The 23,132-nt window shown below is 34.8% G+C and overlaps 1 protein-coding gene across 2 annotated transcripts in view; it reads right to left on the bottom strand.

The window, feature by feature from the left end:
- TMEM135 (transmembrane protein 135) overlaps window positions 1-23,132 on the bottom strand; it is a 251,792-nt gene that overhangs the window by 66,531 nt on the left and 162,129 nt on the right. For both annotated transcript variants that reach the window (XM_040630949.1, XM_008704430.2), the window contains one exon: window positions 20,639-20,685. In XM_040630949.1, the coding sequence (XP_040486883.1) occupies window positions 20,639-20,685 (47 nt within the window). The remainder of the gene's footprint in view (window positions 1-20,638; window positions 20,686-23,132) is intronic.

Here is a 23,132-nt window from a genome sequence, read left to right as displayed (position 1 = left end):
TGCATGATACCAAATTAAATCTGGGATGAACGACAATAATTGTTGGATAATCTTTTCCAGTGAAATGAAAGAAAAAGGTATTACCACATAGGTGGCAACCAAAGCCAATCTATCCTCATAAGAGAATCTAACGTGTTTGGTGTTCGAAAATATAGTACTTGTTGTAACACCATTTAAAGTCTATCACAAATAAAATAAAAACCCAATATAAACATCCCAAATCTTCAGACAAAAGCTCTATTCCAAATGCTCTCCTTTCATGAAATGTACTAAGCCTACAGAGTCAGATTAAATCAAGCCTGAACAGAACTTCTCAATTGTCAATAGGATATTAGCTCTTTTTTTACATTTGCAAAAGTACAAAAGGCTAAAGTGACAGACATATTTAACACAAGCTCCTCTAAACATAACTCAGAATGTTTTACTTAAAAGCCTGCAGTAACACAACATGTCAAATATTTATGTATTTATTTTGTGCATTTGAACACTGACTCCCGACATCTTTCATGTTAAAAGGCTGATGCTTGAAATTTTTTTTCTTTCTACATATTGAGGCTATAATTTACTTGAATATATTTTATGCATGAGAAGTTTGGATAAATATGCCATATTTTATATACATTTAAAATAATGTCAGAATGAAAAAAACTAAATTGTTTTTCAATACTACTAGAGAGACAAAGAGATTGTATATGTGTGCATGCACTGCCTCAAAAGACTTGTGACAGATAAGGAAAAACATCTGAAAACATGAATAATTGGAGGTCTTCTTGGTCATCTACCTGGATTCGAATTCCAACTCTATGTTTGCTGGGACTGCCTCATTTTTTATGCTTCAGTTTCCTCATCTATAAAACAGGGCTACAAATAACATTTCTGAAAGCTCTTTTGAGGAAAATAATACACATACAATGTTTAACATAGTCCCTGGCCCATAGTCGGGGCTCAATAAATATTAGCTGCTGCAGCCACCACTGTATTGATTATCTTTTTAAAGGACAGATCAAATTTTCACAAAGTATCTTCTTCCTCTTTTGAAATTCGATAATATTCAAATGTCTATTCTCTCATTTGGCACCGGACGTATAAACCAATTACTTTTTGCTAGTACGTATCTGCAACGATCACCAATTACCTCATGCTCCCCAAGGATACTGAAATCACAGAAATCCTTGCGCTCTAACCAGTGAATGACCATACTAAGTGATACCCTAAGATTGGATTTTTTTAATAATGGATTTGGGTAAGGTAACAATTGCACTAGTAAGAGTTAACATTTATTGACTAATTACCAGGTACTATTCTAACAACTCATTCAATCCTAGCAATAATCCTAGGCCTTATCATTAATCCCATTTTAAGAAAGCAGAGAAATGAGGCAAAAGAAAGGTAATCTGTCCAACATCACACAAAGTGGTATCCAAATCCAAGAAACAGACCCCAATTCCTGAGCTCCTAGTCTCTCAGGTGAGACCAGACCATTATAAAAAGCCTTATAAATACCTGAGTTTAAACTTTACTCTGAGGGTAAAAAATTCACTGAATGGCTTTAAACCAGAAGCACAGGATCAGAATACTATCTGGTTATAGTTGGGAAATGAACTGGACAGGTCAGACAAGAGATGTGTGGAGACCTATAAGAAGGCAGTTGTGGAACCAAGACAAAGGAAGTCTTGATCAAGGAGGAGAGCGGCAGTAGTGGGCATGGAGAGAGTCTCGGGGATTTGACATTTATTACACAGGCAAAATAGGTAATTCTTGGTGACTGAATATATCAAAGTGATTGAAGGGGAGAAGTCTGGAATGGTGGCCAAATTTCCAACTGGGGCCAACTGGGTAAGTGGCATTTCCACTTATTGAAATAAACACTTGATGAAAAACAGAGTTTGGGGGAGAAGAGGTTAGGGGAAAGGTTGAGACAGAGATAATATGTTCAATTTGGGGAAAATTTATTTTGAGGGGCAGTGAGATAACTAAGCAAGCAGTTCAGGAAAGATGTGAGATACAGATATAGATTAGGGGGTCATCAGTATATACATGGTAACTGAACCCTGAGAAATATGTACCCACAGAAAGTAGGAAGAGTAAGAAAAGCGGAGGTCCTAGAAAAGAACATCAAATACAAGAACATTTAAGGGATGGTAGAAGTAAGAGAAGGACAAAGAGGGGAAGGGAGAATGACTAGACAGAGAGGAAAAGCATGATTTCAGGGAAACTAAGGAGAGTGTTTTAAGGGATGACACATGGACAACAATGTCAAAACCAGTTGAGGGATCTGATAAGAACATAAACGTGCCTGGGAGATTTAGTCACAGGTGTCTTTGATGATCTCAGTAAAATGAATGTCAGAGGCATAATATGTGGAGATCATATTACCGCAGCACAGAAGAAGGACAAATAGCAAGTACGGGCAAATGATTTAAGAAATTTGGCTACACAAAGGAAGAAAGAAATAAGGTAGTAACTGGAAGATACAATGGGGCAAGAAACTGTTCTTTTCCTCTCCTTGTCCATCCCTTTCTTTTTAACAGGTAAACATTGTTCTAAGCATAGAAGTCTTTCCTGATACTCTCAATTCTCTCTGCATTACTGTCCTCATCACCAACCTCTTAACCTCTTGTGTTTAAATTCCACTAATCTTTCAAGGCTTGGGTAAGATGCTACTTGTTAATGAAACATTCACTACACTTACTAACTGAAACTAATCACAGTACCCCTCCTGTTTGTTGCACTTTGTTCATGGCACAGGTAGGATACTGCACACTCTATATTAAAGTAATAGATGTGCACATGTCTTAGTCCATTTGAGCTGCTTTAACAAAATACTATAGACTTAGTAGCTTATATACAATAGAAATTTATTGTTTACAGTTCTAGAGGCTAAGAAGTCCAAGATCAAGGCACCTGCAGACTCAGTGTCTGGTGAGAACCAGTTTCCTGGTGCGAGGATGGCACTTCCTTATGGTGTCTTGACGTGGCAAAAGGAACAAAGTATCTCTCTTGAGCCTCTTCTATAAGGACACTAATCCTATTCAGGAGGGTTCCACCTGCATTGCCTAATCACCACCAAAAGGCCCCTCCTTCTATACCATCACCTTGAAGGTTAGAATTTTAATATATGAATTTGAAGGGGGACACAAGTATCCAGACTATGGCAACAAGTATCATCTCTTCTGGCAAACCGTGAATCTTTTTAACTACCAAGGCGCTACACACAGAAATATTCAATAAATACTTCCTGAATGAACAAAACTCAACCATCAATAATATACATTGTTATTACTACAGCAGATAGAGGAGGGAAACCGAGGCGGAGAGGAATATAACAGATCTGAGAACACCACCAATCCAAACTCCCACTACGTGGCCTGTGATGATAAGGGGAGCTGGAGGCATTGTGAACTCAGGAAAAAAGTATTTACCTCTCAACTCCTATTTTCTACAGGGACAATGTAGTATAGCACATAGCTTCCCAGTGGGTGGGCCTGATACAAATGACTGAACAGTATCACTAGGTACTAAATCTTTCTTTACTCTGACTTGACTCAGTGGGGGCATAGGGAGAGACCTCTAGGGTATCCATCATCTCCAGGTCAGTTGCCTCCAGTTGTAAACAGCCTCAGCTGTTTCTCCCACCATGTTGTAAACACACACACACACACACACACACACACACACACACATTTTCTATGTACGACATGATGTGAAAAAGCCCGGAAGTGCTGGTGTGGTCAGATAGGTGAGACAATGAGGAGAATAGGCTCTGAGATTAGAGAGACCCAAAAGCAAACCCCATCCCTGTTTATTTCTAGTTATACAATACTTGGCAAATTACTTAACCTCTCAAAGCCTCAGTTCCTTCACATGGAATATGGGGAAGATATCAGTAGCTATCCTAGTGTATAGTGGGTGCTATGAAGGATTCACCCAATACTGTTTAAAAAGCACTCAGCACAATGCCTGGCACATAATAAGCATTTAGTAAATACTAGCTAGCTATAATTATTTCATTTTTCATCAAAGTGTCACCATCCACAGCCCTCTCCAACTGCCAAAGAAAGACAAACTGGCTCTGAAGCTCTGGGAGACACTGACTAGTAGGGTGGATTTTTTAAGTCACGGGAACTTTGCATACTATTTACATGTAAAGTTCCTATTAATATATGACTCCTTCAAAGCTGATAAAATCTAAATGTCTGTTCCTCAGATTTATGATATGTGTCTCTTTCACTAGGATATTGTTAGCTCTTCCCATAAGCATTTAAAACTTCTTTCATTTATGTTGCATGCCCAGAAATCAGACTTCTGCACTATTTCCTATAGAAAAACGTTACAAATATAAGAATATAGACAGGTTCTACTTAGGGTACATTAGTCACCCCCCACAAAACCGGGACCTGAAATAAGGCATGCTGTGCCCAAAGCGTGACCTGACTCCCACCTTGCAGATGACCACTCACAGGGCAGACTTAACTGACAATTTAAAAGGGGGGGGGGGAATGATGTTGAAAAGAAGAGATATGCTGAATTTAAACAAAAAGTTCACAGCCAAGAGAGGGAACCTACTCAGATTTGCAGGGTTAGAAAGAGGGCAGGAGGTCAAGATCTGCAGCAGCTCTAGATGTTATTAACCCGTAAAAACAGTTAAACCCAAAGGAATTATGATTAAGAAAAAAATAGTTTTAGACTAGACAGAACATTACACAAGGTGGGTGTGATCAGCCTAATATCCATTTAATTCATTTCTGGAGAGGAAACAATATTTGGTTCTTGAAGAGAGGTGAAACAGAGCAGAATCAGAACTAAATTCAGTAAGCTAAAAGAAGAGACTTGTGAGATGTTCTAGACACACAATAAAATTCTAGCCACTCTCTTTTATGACAACAGCTGTTAGTAACACTCCAATTTCTGCGTTACGTCAAAGTTTCATATTTCAATTGTAGCTTATTATTACTGTAGCCGATTTGATCTGAGAACTAAGAATGTAAAACCTGTCTTCTACAACCTAGTTTCAGACTCATGAAGTTGCAAGTAGTTCAGAGCTTTAAAAAATAACAATCTCTTTTTATAAATCTCTTTGGAAATCTAGTCAATTATTTTTCAACAAAATAAACTTTAATACTAGAATAATGTCCTCAAAGGTAATAAACACAAAATAAAGTTTAATAGGTTTCTGAGTTTCTACATGAAATTAATATAACTTACCTTTAGAAGATTAAATTTAAATGACAACTGACTATATGCACTGGCCTTAAGGCTGCACCTACATTGCAGAAATTAAAACTGAAGCCCTAAAAATGTACAAACTTCTGTTCAAATAAATGTTTAATACATATCTGTTTATATTTCATAAAAACAGGATTAATTTACAATAAAATTTCAGAGGTGATTATAAATACATGCTAATGTATAGTTTCTTCATCTTAAGAAATTAATAATAATGCATGGAATTAAATTATTCCATTCTAATGCCATTCACAGACAACTTTGTCACACTTAAAATGACATGATGGATATTTAATGGTAAGTGCCATAAAGCAATTCTAGTTATTTCCTTGACAATATATAATAAAACAAACAAACAAACAAAAAAAAAACCCAGAAAGCAAAAAACAGAAAGACTGAAAAAGAAACAGGGTGGAGAAGGGCAGAGGGAGGAAGACAGGGAAAGAAAGAGAGAGAGATTGAAACACAGAGACAGAAAGCACAGCCATCTGACTACAAAGGAGCTTTTCTCCTTTCTGGTTTAAAATCTAGTCACAAGAAAGGAATTCCAAGGATTTCTAATGGCAATAATCAGAAATATTATTTCAAATAGAAAGATGAATAATCCCATGAGACAGTATTTCTGTTATAGTTAAAACTACTTCAAACACAAAACTCAAGATATGCATTAAGAAAATTGTGACCAAACTTTTATCTTCCTTGATTTCTAGGTCTTTCTGTTTAATTTTATCTTTCCTCTCAAAAAGGGCTTTCCATTACATTGTACATTTAAGAGTATAAAAACAGCTGAATCTTTTGCCATGTTTCTCACATAAATTTCTAAACATTCAACTGTTTTGAAATAATTTATGATATTTAAAGCAAATTATTCAAAATTCTACTTCTACCTCTAATTGTTGACTGAGCTAAGACAAGTCACAAAAATTCTCAGAGATCTGTTTCCTCACCAGAAAAGGGACAATGCTGTATTACATTATCTCTCATTTGCTCCCTACTCTAAAAATCTACGATCCTCTGAAATATTAAGCATCGGTATTATTCACTTTACAGGAAAATACTTTTGTTTATGGAATTTTGCAACATATCAAATGAACTTAAAATAACACTGAATCAGCATATAGTCCATGAATTCTTGAACCTCAGTTATTTTTAGGCTAGAATAAATAAGCGTCAAGATCTATGTCAAATATATAAACTGATTCCTACAGTGAAGGTATGACTGAAGTTTGGCTCTACTAGAAGTTTGGCTCCCCTCCCCCACCCCCACCCCCCAAAAAAAGGTAAGGGCCAAATCTTGAGGGATTTAAGGCATAGAAGAAATCCTGAAAAGATGGAAAAGAAGCCAGGATGATGAGATTGCAAAGGTAAAAAGTATAGGATCCGAAGTTAGTAAATATGTTTTTAAATGTGCTCTTTACTGTAAAAAGTTATCTAACCTCCATTTCGGAGACGACATTTAATAAGACAAATTTTTCTTAGCTTCTTTCTTTTCTCTCTGTAAAACACTGTAATATTCACATTGATTGCTCCGAGATAAAAACACCACTCACAAATATGACCACATACACATCTGTTCACACTAGCTGAGTTATATGTCTGTCAAAAATCAGTTGTTTGTCCCCAAATGTGTTTATGACATTTATATTTCTTAATGTAATTATGTAACTAACCTACATATTACATAAACCAAAAAAGGACTAAATTTTTTTTTTCCATGGAAACTGAGCTGAATGCTTTTGGAAAGACAGCACCTTATAAGTACGGTTTATACAACAAAAACAACTCAGAACCCCAGCTAGGGAACTCATGCTCAAAGAAAATGCCTTGGTAAATGAGCAAATATAGATGTGTGCTAATAAAGCACTTAAGATATACATGTACAAATATTTGGGAGATGGTGTTGGTGAAAACAAACCTCATTCCACTGCCATGAGGACAACTTTCCTTGCACAGCTTTTGTCCCCTCAGCGTGGGCATCAGAATGAACACATGGGGAGCAGAACCGCCCTAACTGACCCACAGACCTACAGTGTGACACAGAGCTGGCCCAGCCAACTGCCTTGTTGCACGCTACGCTACGTAGATGATTTGCAGCTAAAACTGGGATAATAAATTAAAGTAAAATATACAATAAATGATAAAAGAAGCTGATGTTGAGGAAAATGTAAGAGAGAGAAAAGGAAACCTAATAATCCCTAAGCATCCAAGGTGAGTATATGAATAGCTGTTTTCTATTTCATCTAAGAAGAGGACTTTAGGGTAACCCATTTCCCCCTTGTTACAGACGTTTAGGATATTTGGGGGAAATGTCCTGACTCTATATATTGTCAACTACTAGAACAGGTTGCCAAGAGAGGCAGTGAGATTAAAGTCTCAGATTTTTTTAACTTTAATTTTATAATTTATTTCTTGAGGTGACTTAACAGATTTGCTGCTCAGAATGTAATCCCAGAGCCAGCAGTACTGGCATCACCTGGGAGCTTGTTGGAAATGCAGAAGCTAAGATCCTACCCCAGACCAACTGAATCATTGTCTGCATTTTAATAAAATCTCCAAGTGATCTGTATGCACATAAAAGTTTGAGAATTTCCTTACAGCTTTTACATTAGACATTTGAATTTACAATATAGTTCATTTTATACCTCTTGAACATTACTAAGTGTGTACTTGGAATCAATAAAAAGGAATACCTCATTTAACAACAAAACCTTTCTTCTTCATCTTTATTGGAACTATTTATTCCTGATCTTCTAAAGAATAATTTAAAAGAACACTATTTCACCAGGCTGATATTCTTTTAAGGTAAAAGCCGCATCAGTCCAACTCATATTCATTCACATAAGTTCTTCCTACTATGAGAATGTAATAGAAAATTATAAAGGATATAAACTAAAATCCAAAACAAAGAGTCAATAACTTTAGTAAAGTGATCAAAAACTTTAATAACTACCAAAGTCTTAGGACTCAAGTAATTTCAACAATGTTGGCTTGCTATAACAAATCTCCCTACATGTTTCACACCAGAAGTTGCCAGTGATTTTTAAAGGTGAGGGGAGTCTCCTCTTTCATAAGAATCCCTGAAAATATCTTAAAATGACACCCTGCAAGAAGGGTTTGTGCAAAATATTACAATTGGTACAACTGGAAATTATCCAATTCCAAAAGCATCTTTTTAACACTCAAGCAAAAAAAAAAAAATAAGTTAAAATGGTAATTGTGGTTCTATTACTAGAGTTTGATGTTTCTGTGATAGAAGACATTAAATCTGATAAGTTCAACTGCTTTCCATTATCTGATTCTGAACATTGTTCTTGTTCTGAATGTGCCTAAGTAGCTCAAAACCATAAGAATTACATAACTCCACTTTAGTGAACAAGCAAATCACCTCAGAAAGCATTCCAAGGTAGTTTCGATTCAGTGGACCTGGGCTGCCACAAGCGACTCACTCTCTAAGGCCTGAGAACCCAAAGTTATGTTTTCCTCCTCCTTTTATTTTGTGTTTTAGGATGATGGGAACACGATAAACAGCCAGCCCTCAGTCACCATCCAGGCCCCACCAGTACAAAGAGGCTTTGTGACTGACAAGAGCATATATAAAAGGGAGGAGACCCACTTTTTTCTTCCTCTAGGGAAGACTATGGCTGAAATTTTAGAACTTAAAAGCTTCTCCCATTTCGACCAGCTCACCTTGCAGGTAAGCACCTACTTGGTTCAGCAGCTCAGTCACACATTAGAGACAGAATTCGTACTGAAAACTGATAATGGTGTAAAAATATTCTTTTACTGTGACTTTCAGCTCAGTGCAGCTGTAAGTAACATACTTCCTCCCCCAGGAAACCCTGTCACTAAACCTGTGCAGCACGGAAAATAAGCCTTCATGAGCGGAGATTTTATTTGACATTTTAAGGATACAGATAGCAATAAATTCAAATATTTCCAATTTTTGCTGTGACTTTTTAAAAGTGTCTAGAATAGATCTTGAAAGAAAAAAATTGATGATACATGATATAAATATTAATATAATTTCCTTCTATACCCTTCCATTCAATTCAATAATTTTCTATGGCAAGGACAGTGATTTTGAAACACCTCCCTCAAAATAAACAAAAACTACAGCAAAATTCTTCTTCAAAATACAATCAATATCAATAATCAACATCAATATATAACCAAATATAATCTATGAAATACATATTTGAAATATAATCAAGTTATAAACTAATAATTTCTTTTGCCAAAGACTATATAATTTAATTTTCATTCAAACCAAATTGGAACGTATTAGCAATAAACTTTCTAGGTATTGAAAGAACATCCTCATGATCAGTCTTTAAATGGCAATCCATGACTTTTTATTTTGATAAGCAAGAATGCATCAGACTTATATTTGAGAATATTTTCATTAAACGCCTGTTTCATGTAAGTAAATTTATCTGATCTTTCATCTTGTTTTCCTCTAATTAATAAGTACTTTTGATATTGTACCATAGCTGCATATATTTCTGAAATTAGTCTTCGTTGGCAAGCCTATAAAACCTTGTTTAAACTGCACTTGTCAAGTGCTACTACCAAGTAAAAAATTTAACATCCTAACTCAGAATTATCAAAAAATAAATTTCAGCACAATGTTGTATTAACAATCTTATATACACTTGCAACTTCTATGGTAGCTTCCTCTTTTGTTTTCCTTCTAATTCCAAAGTGTAGTGTCTCACAACTAAGAGCATGCATATTCTAAACTGCAGTTCTGATAATTCTGGAAAGAGAGCTGACAAGCCCTGCCAGGCACATGCAAGTTCTTCATTCTGTCATCCTCCAAGGGAACACTCCTTCAAATACACATGAGAAAAAGAGAAGTTTCCTGATGTTCTCTTTCAGCGTATGCCTATGTGCCCACAAAAACCAGAAGCATCCCTGAGGGTGCAGGAACCAGAGGGATATTTGATAGTGATATCACAAGAAACACCATGCCTCTGTGCAACAAAGGTTTGTTTCCAGATCAGATTTTTTAATAACATGTTAATTGATATAATTTACATAACATACAACTCACTATTTAAAGTGTAACATTCAGTGATTTTTATAGTCCCAGCCTAGTGTACTCACCATCATAATTACTTTTAGAACATTTTCATCACCATTAAAAAAAATACTCATTGGTAGTCATTCCCCATTCCCTGCAAGTCCCCTAGTCATAAGCAACGCAGATTTACTTTCTATCTCTATGGATTTGCCTATTCTGGACATATCATATAAATGGAATCTTACCCTACGTGATCTTTACAGCTCAGACTTAAATAATAAAAATAGCTAACACTTATTGAGTGTGTACAGTGTGACACATTAATTCTTACAATAATCCCATAAGGTAAGTACTATCACTATTCCCATTTTAAGATGAGAAAGCTGATGCACAAAGAAGCTTAGTAGCTTAGCCAAGATCACAAAACAAGTTAGATGAAGTGAGGATTTGAACATAATGCAGCCTGGCTCCATAGTTCATGCTCTTTACAACTCTGCTACACCAAAGTGCCCCTTACTTACCTTTAAGCGAACTCACACGGTAGAAAACAACAGAAACAGAGTCAGGCTTGAAAAAAATGTAGTGAATTACAGCATTCCTTATAACCAATAAAATAAGCAGTTAACTGCCTCCAATTTGTACATCTGTATCGGCAAAGTCTAAGAACTTTCTGTGATTAGTAATAATTCTCCTTAAACAAGAAGATAGCACACAGAAGAGGATTCCCAGAACTTGAAAGAACAGACGCTTGGAATCATTATTTTGGTCATGTTCAGATTATTAAGAATTATCACCAGTTTCTTTTAGTGAAGAACTGAAGACTGGTATCAGAATCCTTTCTAGTGCTTCTAATAATTTGTTGTGTGCACCTGGTTAAGTGGATGTGAGTATAGATCTAATTCAAGAGCTTGCTGTTTAGACTAATCACAGAAAGTTCTTAGTCTTTTCTAATGCAGATATGCCAAGAAAAGGCATTTCATCATCCAGCAACATGGTATGATCTCATTTGAGAAGTTGGAGAAAGAACATAAAAATATATATGTGGAAGGAGAGGGGAAACAAGGAGGGGGGAAGAAAAGGAGTAAGGAAGGAAGGGAAAAAGGAAGACAGAGGGAAAGAAGGCAGGCAGGTGGAGAGGAAAGCAAAACTGACAGACAATGACATAGCAAACAGCCAATAAGGATATACACAAAGGTGGTAGTTACTCTCTCAAAGATTTTGTTTGGTGGTATTTTTCCACAACAAGCAAAATACATATATATATATATATATATATATATATATATATATATATATATATATATATATATATAAAATAAAAATCAATATAATCTTAATTTGAAGCTATCTGCCCTCTAATGTGTTTTATAAAATTCTGGCTATTTTTCTATCTCACAAAGTATCAGGTCTCATTACAGAGTAAGTGTTATCATTCTTCTATACTCATCATAATTTCCAAATTTAAAAATCTCTCTAGGCATTATATCATAATTCAACCAAATAAAGCCAAAAGGTAATTCTTAAAAGTATTTCCAAATTTTTTCAAAAACATTATATCTCAAGCCCAAATGAGATGGAGTAAGTTATAATTATGACTATGGTGTATAGATGTGTAAGTCTGCATAGCGGAATCCCTGGTTTTGGCTAATACTATAGATCTTCTATTGTATACAATACGGTGGTATTTGGGTTAAGAATGAATAATAAATTTAATTCAAAGGAGTTTGTAATTTCAGACTTCATTTAAAAGACTCCTATTAAAAGACCTTCCTTTAAGGGAAAGGAAGCTTACATGGAGACAGTAGTTGGCCTATACCTCAGGGTAGCAAGCAGGTCTGCAGGCTAATTTTTGTAATAGACACCTGAAATACTAATGCATTACATTAGAAAGTTGAAAAGTCCTTTCCAGTTGTCTTAGTTTAAGCTATTATAACAAAATACCAGACACTGGATGGCTTATAAACAACAGAAATCTACTTCTCACAGCTCCAGAGGCTGGGAAGTCCAAGACCAACGTGCCAGCCAATTCAGTGTTGAGCGATGCCCACTTCCTCACAGAGAGCCAACTTCTCACTGTAACCTCATATGGCAGAAGGGGCACTGCAGCTCTCTTGAGCCCCTTTTATACCAGCAAATTCTGGGAAAATACTGCCTTTTAACCACACTAAAGATACACAAAAATGAATGTAGATCCTTTCAATACAAATGGCCACTCTAGCAAACGTAACTTAGGCCTCCTCTTAGCCCACTCTTTCTAGCAATTGTTTCCTCTTTCTTATTCCTCCTCTTCTCTATCATTCCCACCTCTACAGGCAAGACATGAAACAGTCAATTGTGTGAAAACAGGGTCAAGTGCACAGCAGCTGTTTGAAAAATGACAGAAAAGTGCTCCAGACACTCAGGAATCACCTATGGCTCTATTTCGTCAAGTTATGATAGAATATGATGCAGTATGATGCCTAAAGAGATCTGGAACTTGGCGGGAAAAGGATTCTCTGTTTGGCTCCATTCTTTTTTTTTTTTTTAAGCTTTTATTTTCATTCCGGTTAGTTAATATACAGTGTTACATTACTTTTAGGTGTACATAGAGCGATTCAACAACCCCATACATCACCAGGTGCTCATCACAAGTCACTCCTTAATGCCCATAACCTTGTCTGGTTCCATTCTTTACCCATTTTAACATCTTCAGATTTTTTTTAACCAATTTCCAATGGACAGACTGGCAACTAGTTGAGAGTAAGGCTGGCAACAGAAAGACACAGCCAAATCTTGCTGCTCTGGGAATCTGGGGCCAATACTCTCCTTCCTCCTCACTCTCCTCCCCACCCACCTACCCCCAACCCCCACAGTGCCCATATACCCTATATTTCCAAGTCCCCCTCTTCTCTAGCCCCACTTACTGTGCTGCCCCAACACCCCTCTAGTCAGACGGCATCAGAGTAGGGAACAGGGAGAAGAAAGAAAAAGGAAGACAAGTGAAAGGAAAGCCCCAGGTTAAACCATAATCCCAATCTCTTGGCTCTTTAGTTTGCAGTATTAGCCTGTTTTTGTTTCTTTCTTTTTTTTTTTTTTAAGATTATTCATTTGAGGTGGGGGGGGAGGAGTGAGAGGGAGAGAGTCTTAAGCAGACACCTCACAGAGCATGAGCCCAATGTGGGGCTCCATCTCATGACCCTGAGAGATCACAACCAGAGCCAAAACCAAGAATCAGATACTTTGCCAACTGAGCCACCCAGGCACCCCTGTTTCATTTTGTTTTTAACCACTCTCTTCCTGAGAGGTCTAATTCTGTTCTTCTATCCCCTCACTTCCTATCTCCTACGCTCTGAGCTCTTGCTCCAACAGGCGACTCTGTGGAGTAGCTCAAGACCTAGACAATTCCAATCCTTCTGCTTTAGCTCTAACATATTGGAAATAAATGTATTTTCCTACAAATATCTTATCGTAAATATTATTTGTTTCTATAGTACCACTGGCACTATACTCCAAGTACATTTTATAGATTCATTTATAGGTTAACTTTAAAGGATTGGATTGTAAACATAAATATCATTTAAAAAATTATTTTTCTCATAGCCATAGGGATACTTTTATGGATGAAAAATTTAAAAAGAAACCAGACAAATAATTTACCAAAGCCACAGAATTAGTAAGTGGTAGAGCCAAAACCTAAAGAGAGGTCTGTTCGAATGCGAGGCACTGAAGACTATACAATTTCTATTATACCACGGAACCTCCAACACATCTATGTTTTTCATTAAGTAAATGAAAATTCTGAAAAGCTAAAAATTTTACTTATAATTATTAGATATTTTAAACTCCATATCATTTATTCAAACATTTACCAGTACTCTTTTACCTAAACCATGTCTAGCAATAATCACCAATGCTAATAAACTATTACTGACATCATCAGGAGAAAAAAAAAAGTACCTACATTATTTCAAGAATTCACCACTAGTGTTATAAATTTATCATATTATTTCTCTTACGAATATTTGATTTGCTGAGACTTCTGTTAAGGTAACAGATTCTTACACCCAAGAGTGATTTCTTGTTGCTCAAAATAGAAATGCTTTATTGCAAAATGCTTTGTTAAAATCTTCTGTGAATTGTCATTTCCAAAATAAAGACATTTTCATTTCTCCTAACTACTTAAGAAGAATTACTTATAAGAATTATTCTTCTGTTAATAAAATAAATACAACTGTAGAACTTGAAACAAATGACTTCTTATTCATGACACAGCTATTACTACTACTAAATTCCAGCTACACTGTATTTTATAGATTCAATAAAAAATAAATACAACTATATAGTGCCAACTCGATTTAGGTGAACAGTGCTAACAGAAGTTAAAATTGTTCTAGGTCAGAAGTGTACATCAGGTTCTTAAAGAAAAAAAAGATAAACATAATTATGGTTTACCCTTTATTTTAACTACAAACTGCCATCTTGATTCACAGAGGTTCCAATATCCAGTGGAATCTCAGAACTACTAGAACAAGCCTACAGGCATATTAATAGTGTAAACTCTTCATTGACTTAGTAACATGTGGATGTCTTCACTTCTTGAGCTTAGACATCAGTAAAAATAAATAAAATATTTACATTTAAAAACCACCCAAAAATGCCATTTTTATTCTTGAAAATAAAACTGCAAAGACAACTGACCACTTCTAATGTGACTGTGTGCCATCAAATCCGTAAAAGGTTGCATTTTAAGTTGATAGTATTTCTCTAAGCAATATTTCTCTTTGCTTTCTACTAAAAATAATAAACATTTATATTAGATATAAAATGTTTGCGCAATTTCTTTATCTAGGCACAGTATCTCAAAGGCTGACAGGCAAAAAGTGAAAACAGATTTGTCACAACTTCCATCCATAGATGGACTACATTCACCACATGGGCAGACTAATTTTCTACCCCCGAGAAAAGAAAGTCAGATTACAGTCATTTGACTTGATAATAAGCTCTGCATTGTCAGAAAAAGTGATTTACAAAATTTTGAACCTATGTTTTCTCACCTTTTCTGCTTGCTTTGAAGATAGCAACAGTCCTAATGATCTCTACCTTTTTTGCATAGGACAGATTTTGCATTCTTGGTAAGCTCGCTAGTATAATTGCCAATTATGGAAGTACCTCAATTCACCTGCATATATCTTCTGAGGAATGTTGGTTTCCCAAGCCCATGTCAATTTTTATTAACAAGTTGATTTACCTTTTAAGAACGACAATTTAGGAAGCCAAAGGCTTCAGATTTTTCTATTTACTACCTCTTCTGTATATAGCAGTCCTCTTCCACTTAAACCATATGTTCAAGGCTTTCAAACAGAACTTCAATTTCCTCCTAATCATCTAACATGATCTCTCTCAGACAAACAGAGGTTTAAGAATCAAGCTATCTATGTTGACATTTTGGACTGCATTTTAGACCATTTATCTTCCCTTTCCTAATTCCACAACTTGTTAATCTCTCCTGCTTGTGCAACCTTCTTTTTACTCACTTAAACTTTCCCATAGCCTAGTCTCTCTTGCCTAAAAAAATAAACAACTAAGAAGGAATCCAAAAGAAAACCTTACTCCTGTAACAACTTACCCTTTCTCCTCTCAAACTTCTTGAGTTTATTATACTCATTCTGCTTCCTCAGCTCACACTTTTTTTGCATTTACTAAAAAAAAGGTTGCATTTTGCAACCTTCCTCAAAAAATAATTGACAAAATTAATTGTATATATTTAAAGTGAACATAATGTCACATTTCTCAATCTACTATAACAACAACAAAAATTTCTCTAGCTGGTGACCACTGACCACCAGGTTGCTAGAGCAAATGAACATTTTTAGCCCCTACCTTAATGAATATATTTACAACATTAACAGGAAAGATAATGCCCTCATTCTTGAAATCCTCCATTTTAATTAACTTTCTTTCCTAGTTTACAGATAATAATCACTACTCATAACTCTACTTCTGCTAAAGTAATAATCACTGAGCTAGGTGCTCACCTGTATTAGCTCAGTATTTTTTCACACTGCTGTCATTACTCATTAGTGGTTCAAAGCAGCTTTTTAAATAATTAGAATAAAAAATATCCAAATGTATTCCATTTAGTAAAGTTAAGTATTATTCTGGAAAATTAATGTGTGTGTGTATTCAGAATATAAAATATAGTCCTTATTTTGGGTCATATTAAAAAGTTTGAAAGAAACTGTGTCTAATTTAATCACCAGAACCTGACCTATGAGGTCCACATAATAACTTCTACTTTTTAATAAAGAAAAAACTGAGCATACAGAAGTTGTACAATTTGTACCCAACCAGCTGGTGTGACAATCAAGCATAGCCTCTATTTATCTCCTAATCTCCAAATACCCAAGTGATATTTATATCTTTTAATGTGAATGTCTTAAATGCACTTCAAGCTCAGTATTTGCAAAACCTGTAACCAATTTCCACACATTTTCTAATTTGCTAATTTCCAGTGTTTCTCTCTTCTTCATCCAAGCATCAATCCTGATATCTCAGATAGATCCACTCTTTACTATGTCATTACCATTCAGTCATACCCCCACCATTTCCTTCCAGGATAACTGCAACAGTATCCTCCCATTACCTGCCATTCTGCCCCCTCTAAACCTCCAATTCACTCTGCTTTGCTGGAAGAAATCTCTTCAAAATACAAATCTCATTATTTAGGGCAAACTCTCCTAATCCTGAAGTAAAACTTTTAAAGTTCAAATGCCATATATAATTTTCTAGACTCGATTTTTGTGTAGTTCTAGGCAGTACTTTGAAAAAATAGAACCTAACTGATATTTAAAGGACTTTTGTTAAAATCAATAATGGTCAAAAGACCCAGATCAAAAGTTATTTACTTGCCCTTAAAGTTACTTCAAAGATACTAGGTTACGTTTACATTAGGAGATTCGAGGACAATCACAAACATCTTTCACTCAAAAATGCAGATAGCCAATAAATAATTCATTTCATTTTCTTAAAAACAAAATACATTCATTATCTTGAGACTAATGAAACAGTTTATTATTTGTACCTTCACAGAGAGTTGACTAGAATTCATCAATGGCAGGCATCAGTACTGTTTCTAAATAATGTTTTAAACACAACAACAACCAACTTTAATTTGCACTGGATTCTAAATAAAAACGCAATGTTTTTCAATGTTTATAGCAGATTAAGATATGTCTCCTGTGAATCAGTCATACACAGTCCATAGATTATCTGCTATGACAACAAGTCTGAGCCTTTCAATCTACATGTTTAAACAAACTGTTGGATTTGTTGCTGCCTTTGCAAAGGCAGGTGGAAAGAATTTCCAGCTAGGTACTCACCAGGATGGGATCAAAGTTGTCATGATATGCTTTATGACACTATTTTAAATTAAATTATTAAAGAAAAGTGAAGCTGAATTATTTCACTTTTCTAAATTATGTGCTCTCCATACACAGATACCTAATATTGAAAATAAAACCAATAAATAAATTGCTTAAAAGCGTAGCATGTTTGTTTTTTGTGAGCAGGATTATGTGTAATACTTTTGGCATGCTGTTTGTGGTGTTGTTGATTCTTTCCTTTGCCTTTCGGTTAAAAAAAAAAAGAGTTAATGGTTCAAAAAAAACTAATTTCTTCTCTCCACATGACTGTTGGAAAGATTCTAATCAAGCCTAAATCAACAACTATAATAAATGCCTGACTTAAAAAAAACAGGTTGCTTTAGCCGTTAAGTACACATTTGGAAGTTTTAAAAAAAATGTGCTTTAAAGGTATGCATGAGAAAAAAAATATTCTACCAAATTTTCAACCATGACTTCTGCTTCATAGTGACAGACATGCTCTAAGATAAAGTTATGACAACAACATACAAAATAATAACATGATTGAACAATGGAAGCAGAATCATTATGAAGAATGCCCACTGGGGGCTGTACAGAAAGACTTCTTCCAAAATATCTTCAAAACATTGTACCCCAGTTCCTAACAGAATCCACAGCATATGTTGGTATCAAGAGACACCTGGATGGATGGATGGCCAGCTGGCTAAGAACTAGAACTCTCTTCACATATTACCCTTCGTCAACCCAAGCCTCTGAAGTTTTCTCAGGATTCTATCTGACTGTAAGCCTTATTTCTGGTGCACAGATTGAAAATCAAGATCACCATGTATGAAAAAATGCATGTGAAAAGAAAACTGTACCTATTAAAAATAACAAAAGAACTACTCAAAAGTAAGATGTTTTCATTACGTATTTTAATAGCCATCATTTTAATACTAAGAACACTGCATTACTTTTTAAGTAAATTCATACTAAAACCATCACATCCTACATGTCACTTTTAGAAAATACTATGGAACTACTTCCTCAAGTTCCTTCTCTAAATAAATAAAATTGGCACATTTTCTCTCTATTGAAGGAGGGTTTCATTTCCCTTTTTCGCACTTAAATAAAAACACAAGTTGATTAATTTCTAACATAAAATGATTCCCTTCTCTTCTCAGAGGAAATTTCTATAAATGGAAACCTACGAACAATATCATTTGATATTTATTTATCTAATTTTAAGCAATTAGAATTAAAATTGTTAATAAACGGAAAAAATGTGACCTCAAACATTTGTATATAAAACTGAGTTTTAAGAACAAAATAATTTAATGCAATTAGACTCCCTAACTGCTATATACAATGTTGTTTGTTCATTCCAAACACACGCTGGAGTTCAGACAAACATGTAACATTGTTTTGTTTGATTGTAGTACTTTATAAATGGTTTTATTTTACCATTTGCCAAACCCCTTTTGTTGAGTTATTCAAACTAACTTCTGCCAAGAACACTAGGAATTTGGTGATAGTGCTTCTTTTAGGAGAAAACAACCCCTTTCCTCAGAAAACTGAAAATGTTTATCTTGGCACTAAAACCTTGTATTGAGCCTTCTGGAAAGTATTTTAAATTGTTGTTTTTAACCTAGACTTTGTGACTGAAACAGGAAAAGGTTTCATAGCTCTACACCAAAATACATATTTATAGGGCTGATTTTCTTTCTACACCAAAAATACTACGTTGATGGCAGCAGTTTTCAAAGTACGATTTCTGAGGACGAACCTAAAACTTGGACATTATCACTATACTCAACATACAATTTGTTTTTTAAACCTCAAAAACTGACGACTAAGAAATGCTAACTGTTGATCAAATACACTGTCTTTAAGTGTCATACTGGAAGGATTGTTGCATTTAACTATCTGCTTTTAGGAATTTTCACAAAAAGAAAATTTACTAGATACTTTATTTTCCTCCTGTGTATGTCAACAGAAGATAGGTTTCTAAGTTTTTCTCTTTTTTATATTTTCCTCACTAGGTATGCTTTACCCTCAGACTAGATGGACGTAAAGATTAACGACATGAACTTTTACAATATTGTCTTATAATAATGTATCTAAATACAATACGCAATTTTTGAAAACTGATGGAACAATATAGTCATTGTCCCTAACTCTTCTACCTCACCCTTAAATTGTTAAAATATAAGAAAGACACCACACGGTAGCTCAAACAATTTCACAAAGACCCCCAGAGAGCTGTGATGATTTTTCAGTCACTAATAACTGGCAAAAAATATTATGCACCCATTACCAATACTTTGCAAATTAAGATCTCTCTACCTTGAAATTTGATCCATTTTTCCCTTCTAATGGCCTGGCTGTCCTTTTACAAGAATAACAGCAGAATAAAGCAACAGCTTTAAATGTGCATGTAAAATTTCTGATAAAGTCATAAGTTAAAATCATACCATTGTGCTTATCAAATATTTATTAGGATGTTCTGGCAGGAAATTACTTGTTTTAAAATTTCAGTATGGTTGAATTGTCTGATTTAGGTAAAAAGAAAAAATAAGTATATCCACCAATTATATCTTATTAAAATCTACAACTGCTTTTGTCAATCAAGTACAAATTTTAATTTAAAAGTTTGGTCCTTCCTGCTGTGATTGAATTCTGCCTATATCCAGAAAAAATCAAGAAAAAGTCTATTCAGATACCAGATACCTAAAATCAGGTCCACAAAAGAACAAAAATTCACTTATCAGTATTTGAGACTATTAATTTTTATATTCAGCTTTCCAAGATGAACCTGAAAGTAGAATAATATGAAAAAAAAAATCTTCTTTCCCTCTCTCTATTCTACTAAGATGCAGTGATTTATCTCTAACCACTCTAGGGAAAAAACACAAAAAGAAAAACAAAACCTCATGCCACTTGTGAGAAATAATTATTTAGGGAACAACTTTAGTTACATGGCTGATTTTAAAAAACCACAAAGGAACACTATTTTTTCTATTAAAATAAATAGGTATAAAGGACATACCTGAAAAAGAACATGTACATGGCAGCTGTGATGCAGAACAAAAGAACCTACAACAAGGAGAAAATATATTACTTGCAAAAGAACACTGACATCATTTGTGTCTTTCTTTTTAAATTTTAATCCCAGTATAGTTCCCATACAGTGTGATATTAGGTTCAGGTGTACAATACAGTGATTCAGCAATTCTATACAACACCCGGTGCTCATCACAGCAAATGCCCTCCTTAATCCCCTTCACCTATTTCACCCATCCCCCCACCCACCTCCCCTCTGGTAACCCTCAGCTTGTTCTCTATAGTTAAGAGTCTGTTTCTTGGTTTGTCTCTCCTCTCTCTTTTTTTTTCCTTTATTTGTTTTGTTTCTGAAATCCAACATGTGACTGAAATTATATGGTATTTGTCTTTCTCTGACTTATTTTGCTCAGCATTATACTCTCTAGCTCCATCCACGTCATTGCATCATTTGTGTCTTATAAAAGCAAAATACCCACTGTTAAATCTTGTGCCTGAAACAATTTAAAGACGTGCAAAACTAGTCACACATATGTCACATTCTCTACCTTTCAAATAAGCCATATTAAGGCAATGAGTGTGTATACACACATGTATAAATAAAATTACATACATTATACATTATATATATACAATATGTATATATATTACCATATGTATATATGTATATAGACTGGGTAGAAGGGTAACATGGTTCAAAAAGGAACAACCAATTTTTTAAACAATCTCTAAAAATGCCTAAAAAAACAAGTAACTTAAGAACAAAGAAAATGGCTTTTATATAATGAAGTCAGCAAATAAATCATAAGCATATTAACTGTTATACCAAGATGACCAGATTTTTTTAAAACATAAAATACAGTTCATTTATCAACCAATTCTAACCAATAAGAAAAACTCCTAAAAAATATAATCGCCTTTTGTGGGATATGGACTAACTATTTAAAAAATTCCTCTAAAAACAGGCATCTGAACACAGTCAACCTAACTTTAAAAGCTCCCCTCAAATATATCACACTAAACACAACAAAATAAGGTGTATGTGGAGGGGCACCTGAGTGGCTCAGTCAGTTAAGCATCTGACTTGATTTTGGCTCAGTCTTGATCTCAGGGTTGTAAGATCAAGCCCTACATCCAGCTCCACACTGGGTATGGAGCCCACTTAAGATTCTCTCTCTTTTCCTCTCCCTCTGCCCTTTTCCCCCTACTCTCTCTCTCTTAAAGAAAAAAGAAAAAATAGAAAAAGAAAAAAAAAGTGTATATAGAAAGAATCCAGAATCCAAGTCCTGACCAAAAGCTTAGTTGTGCCAGCAAAGTGGATCTCCATAAGTAGTTCTAAACTGCTGAAAAACAAGTTGTAAAATGTGTTCCTATGTTAACAACAGTGTAAACTAAACATGACTGTCAATGGCTTCACATCATAGACAAACGACAAATGAACAATCTTTAACTGTAAAAGGCTGACCACAAAGTACACCAAAACGAATAGAGCGCAAAATAGTGTTTTGCTACTTCCAACACAAATAATTCTAGTCACCTTAAGGAAAGTCTAATAGTTTTGCTATTACAAATTAAGCTTGATGGGTTTGCCGCCTTGGCTTAAGATAAGCACTATAAACATGGCTTAGAAATCTATAAACCTACAAACCAAAAGAAAATAAGTATCAATTACTGCAAAACAAATATTTTTATTATTTATTATACAGAAAATATATAAAATCTTTTTCCATATGTAAAGTATATAAAATCTCTCTAATAAACACACACACATAATCTTCTGTCCTCCTTGCTCCTTCCTTTCGTCTCTCCTTTCAATTACCTTTAAAAATACCCTATCAATGATGTGTAAGGTTCATATCACTGTTTTTGACAACATAACTTAAAGCATATCGAATATATTTCAATTATTGATTAACCAATTAAAATTAAAGTTCAAGTGAGATTGTTCACTGGTTCTAATTTGCCAGCCAATGACCCAGATATGAACCTCAATTTGTATTTCCCTATTATTCTATATCCTTTGGGCAAAGCCATCCTTCCTAGATGTTCACTGTCTTATTCCTTCCCAGACTAGTCATTTTCCCCTTTGCAGACCTACTCACAAACCTCTCTAGAAGTGTCCCACAAATCTTTCCCACACCCTCTAACTTCTCTTGAGGAAAATTTCCTTAGTCTNNNTCTTTCCCTCGAAATGTTGCTATGCTCTATCCTAATATGCTAAACCTATAGGTACTCATGTAAAACTAACATTTATCTCTGCAAATAATACATCTGAAACTGGGAAGAAGTACAATGTTTAAGATCTCAATCTTTGGAGTATGGCAGATCTGGGTTTGAATCTAGTTGTATGTGACTTTCAAAGCTTTATTTAATTTCCCAAAGCCTTAGATCCCTCGTCTGTAATGTGAGAATTTCATCTCACTTGGAACTGCTGGGAAGATTCAATGAGATGATGATTGTTAGGCATTCAGCAAACTGTTTTA

Source organism: Ursus maritimus, unplaced genomic scaffold (genome assembly GCF_017311325.1).
Source record: "Ursus maritimus isolate PB19 unplaced genomic scaffold, ASM1731132v1 scaffold_16, whole genome shotgun sequence".
Taxonomy (NCBI): domain Eukaryota; kingdom Metazoa; phylum Chordata; class Mammalia; order Carnivora; family Ursidae; genus Ursus; species Ursus maritimus.
This window is presented reverse-complemented; position numbering and strand designations above follow the sequence as displayed.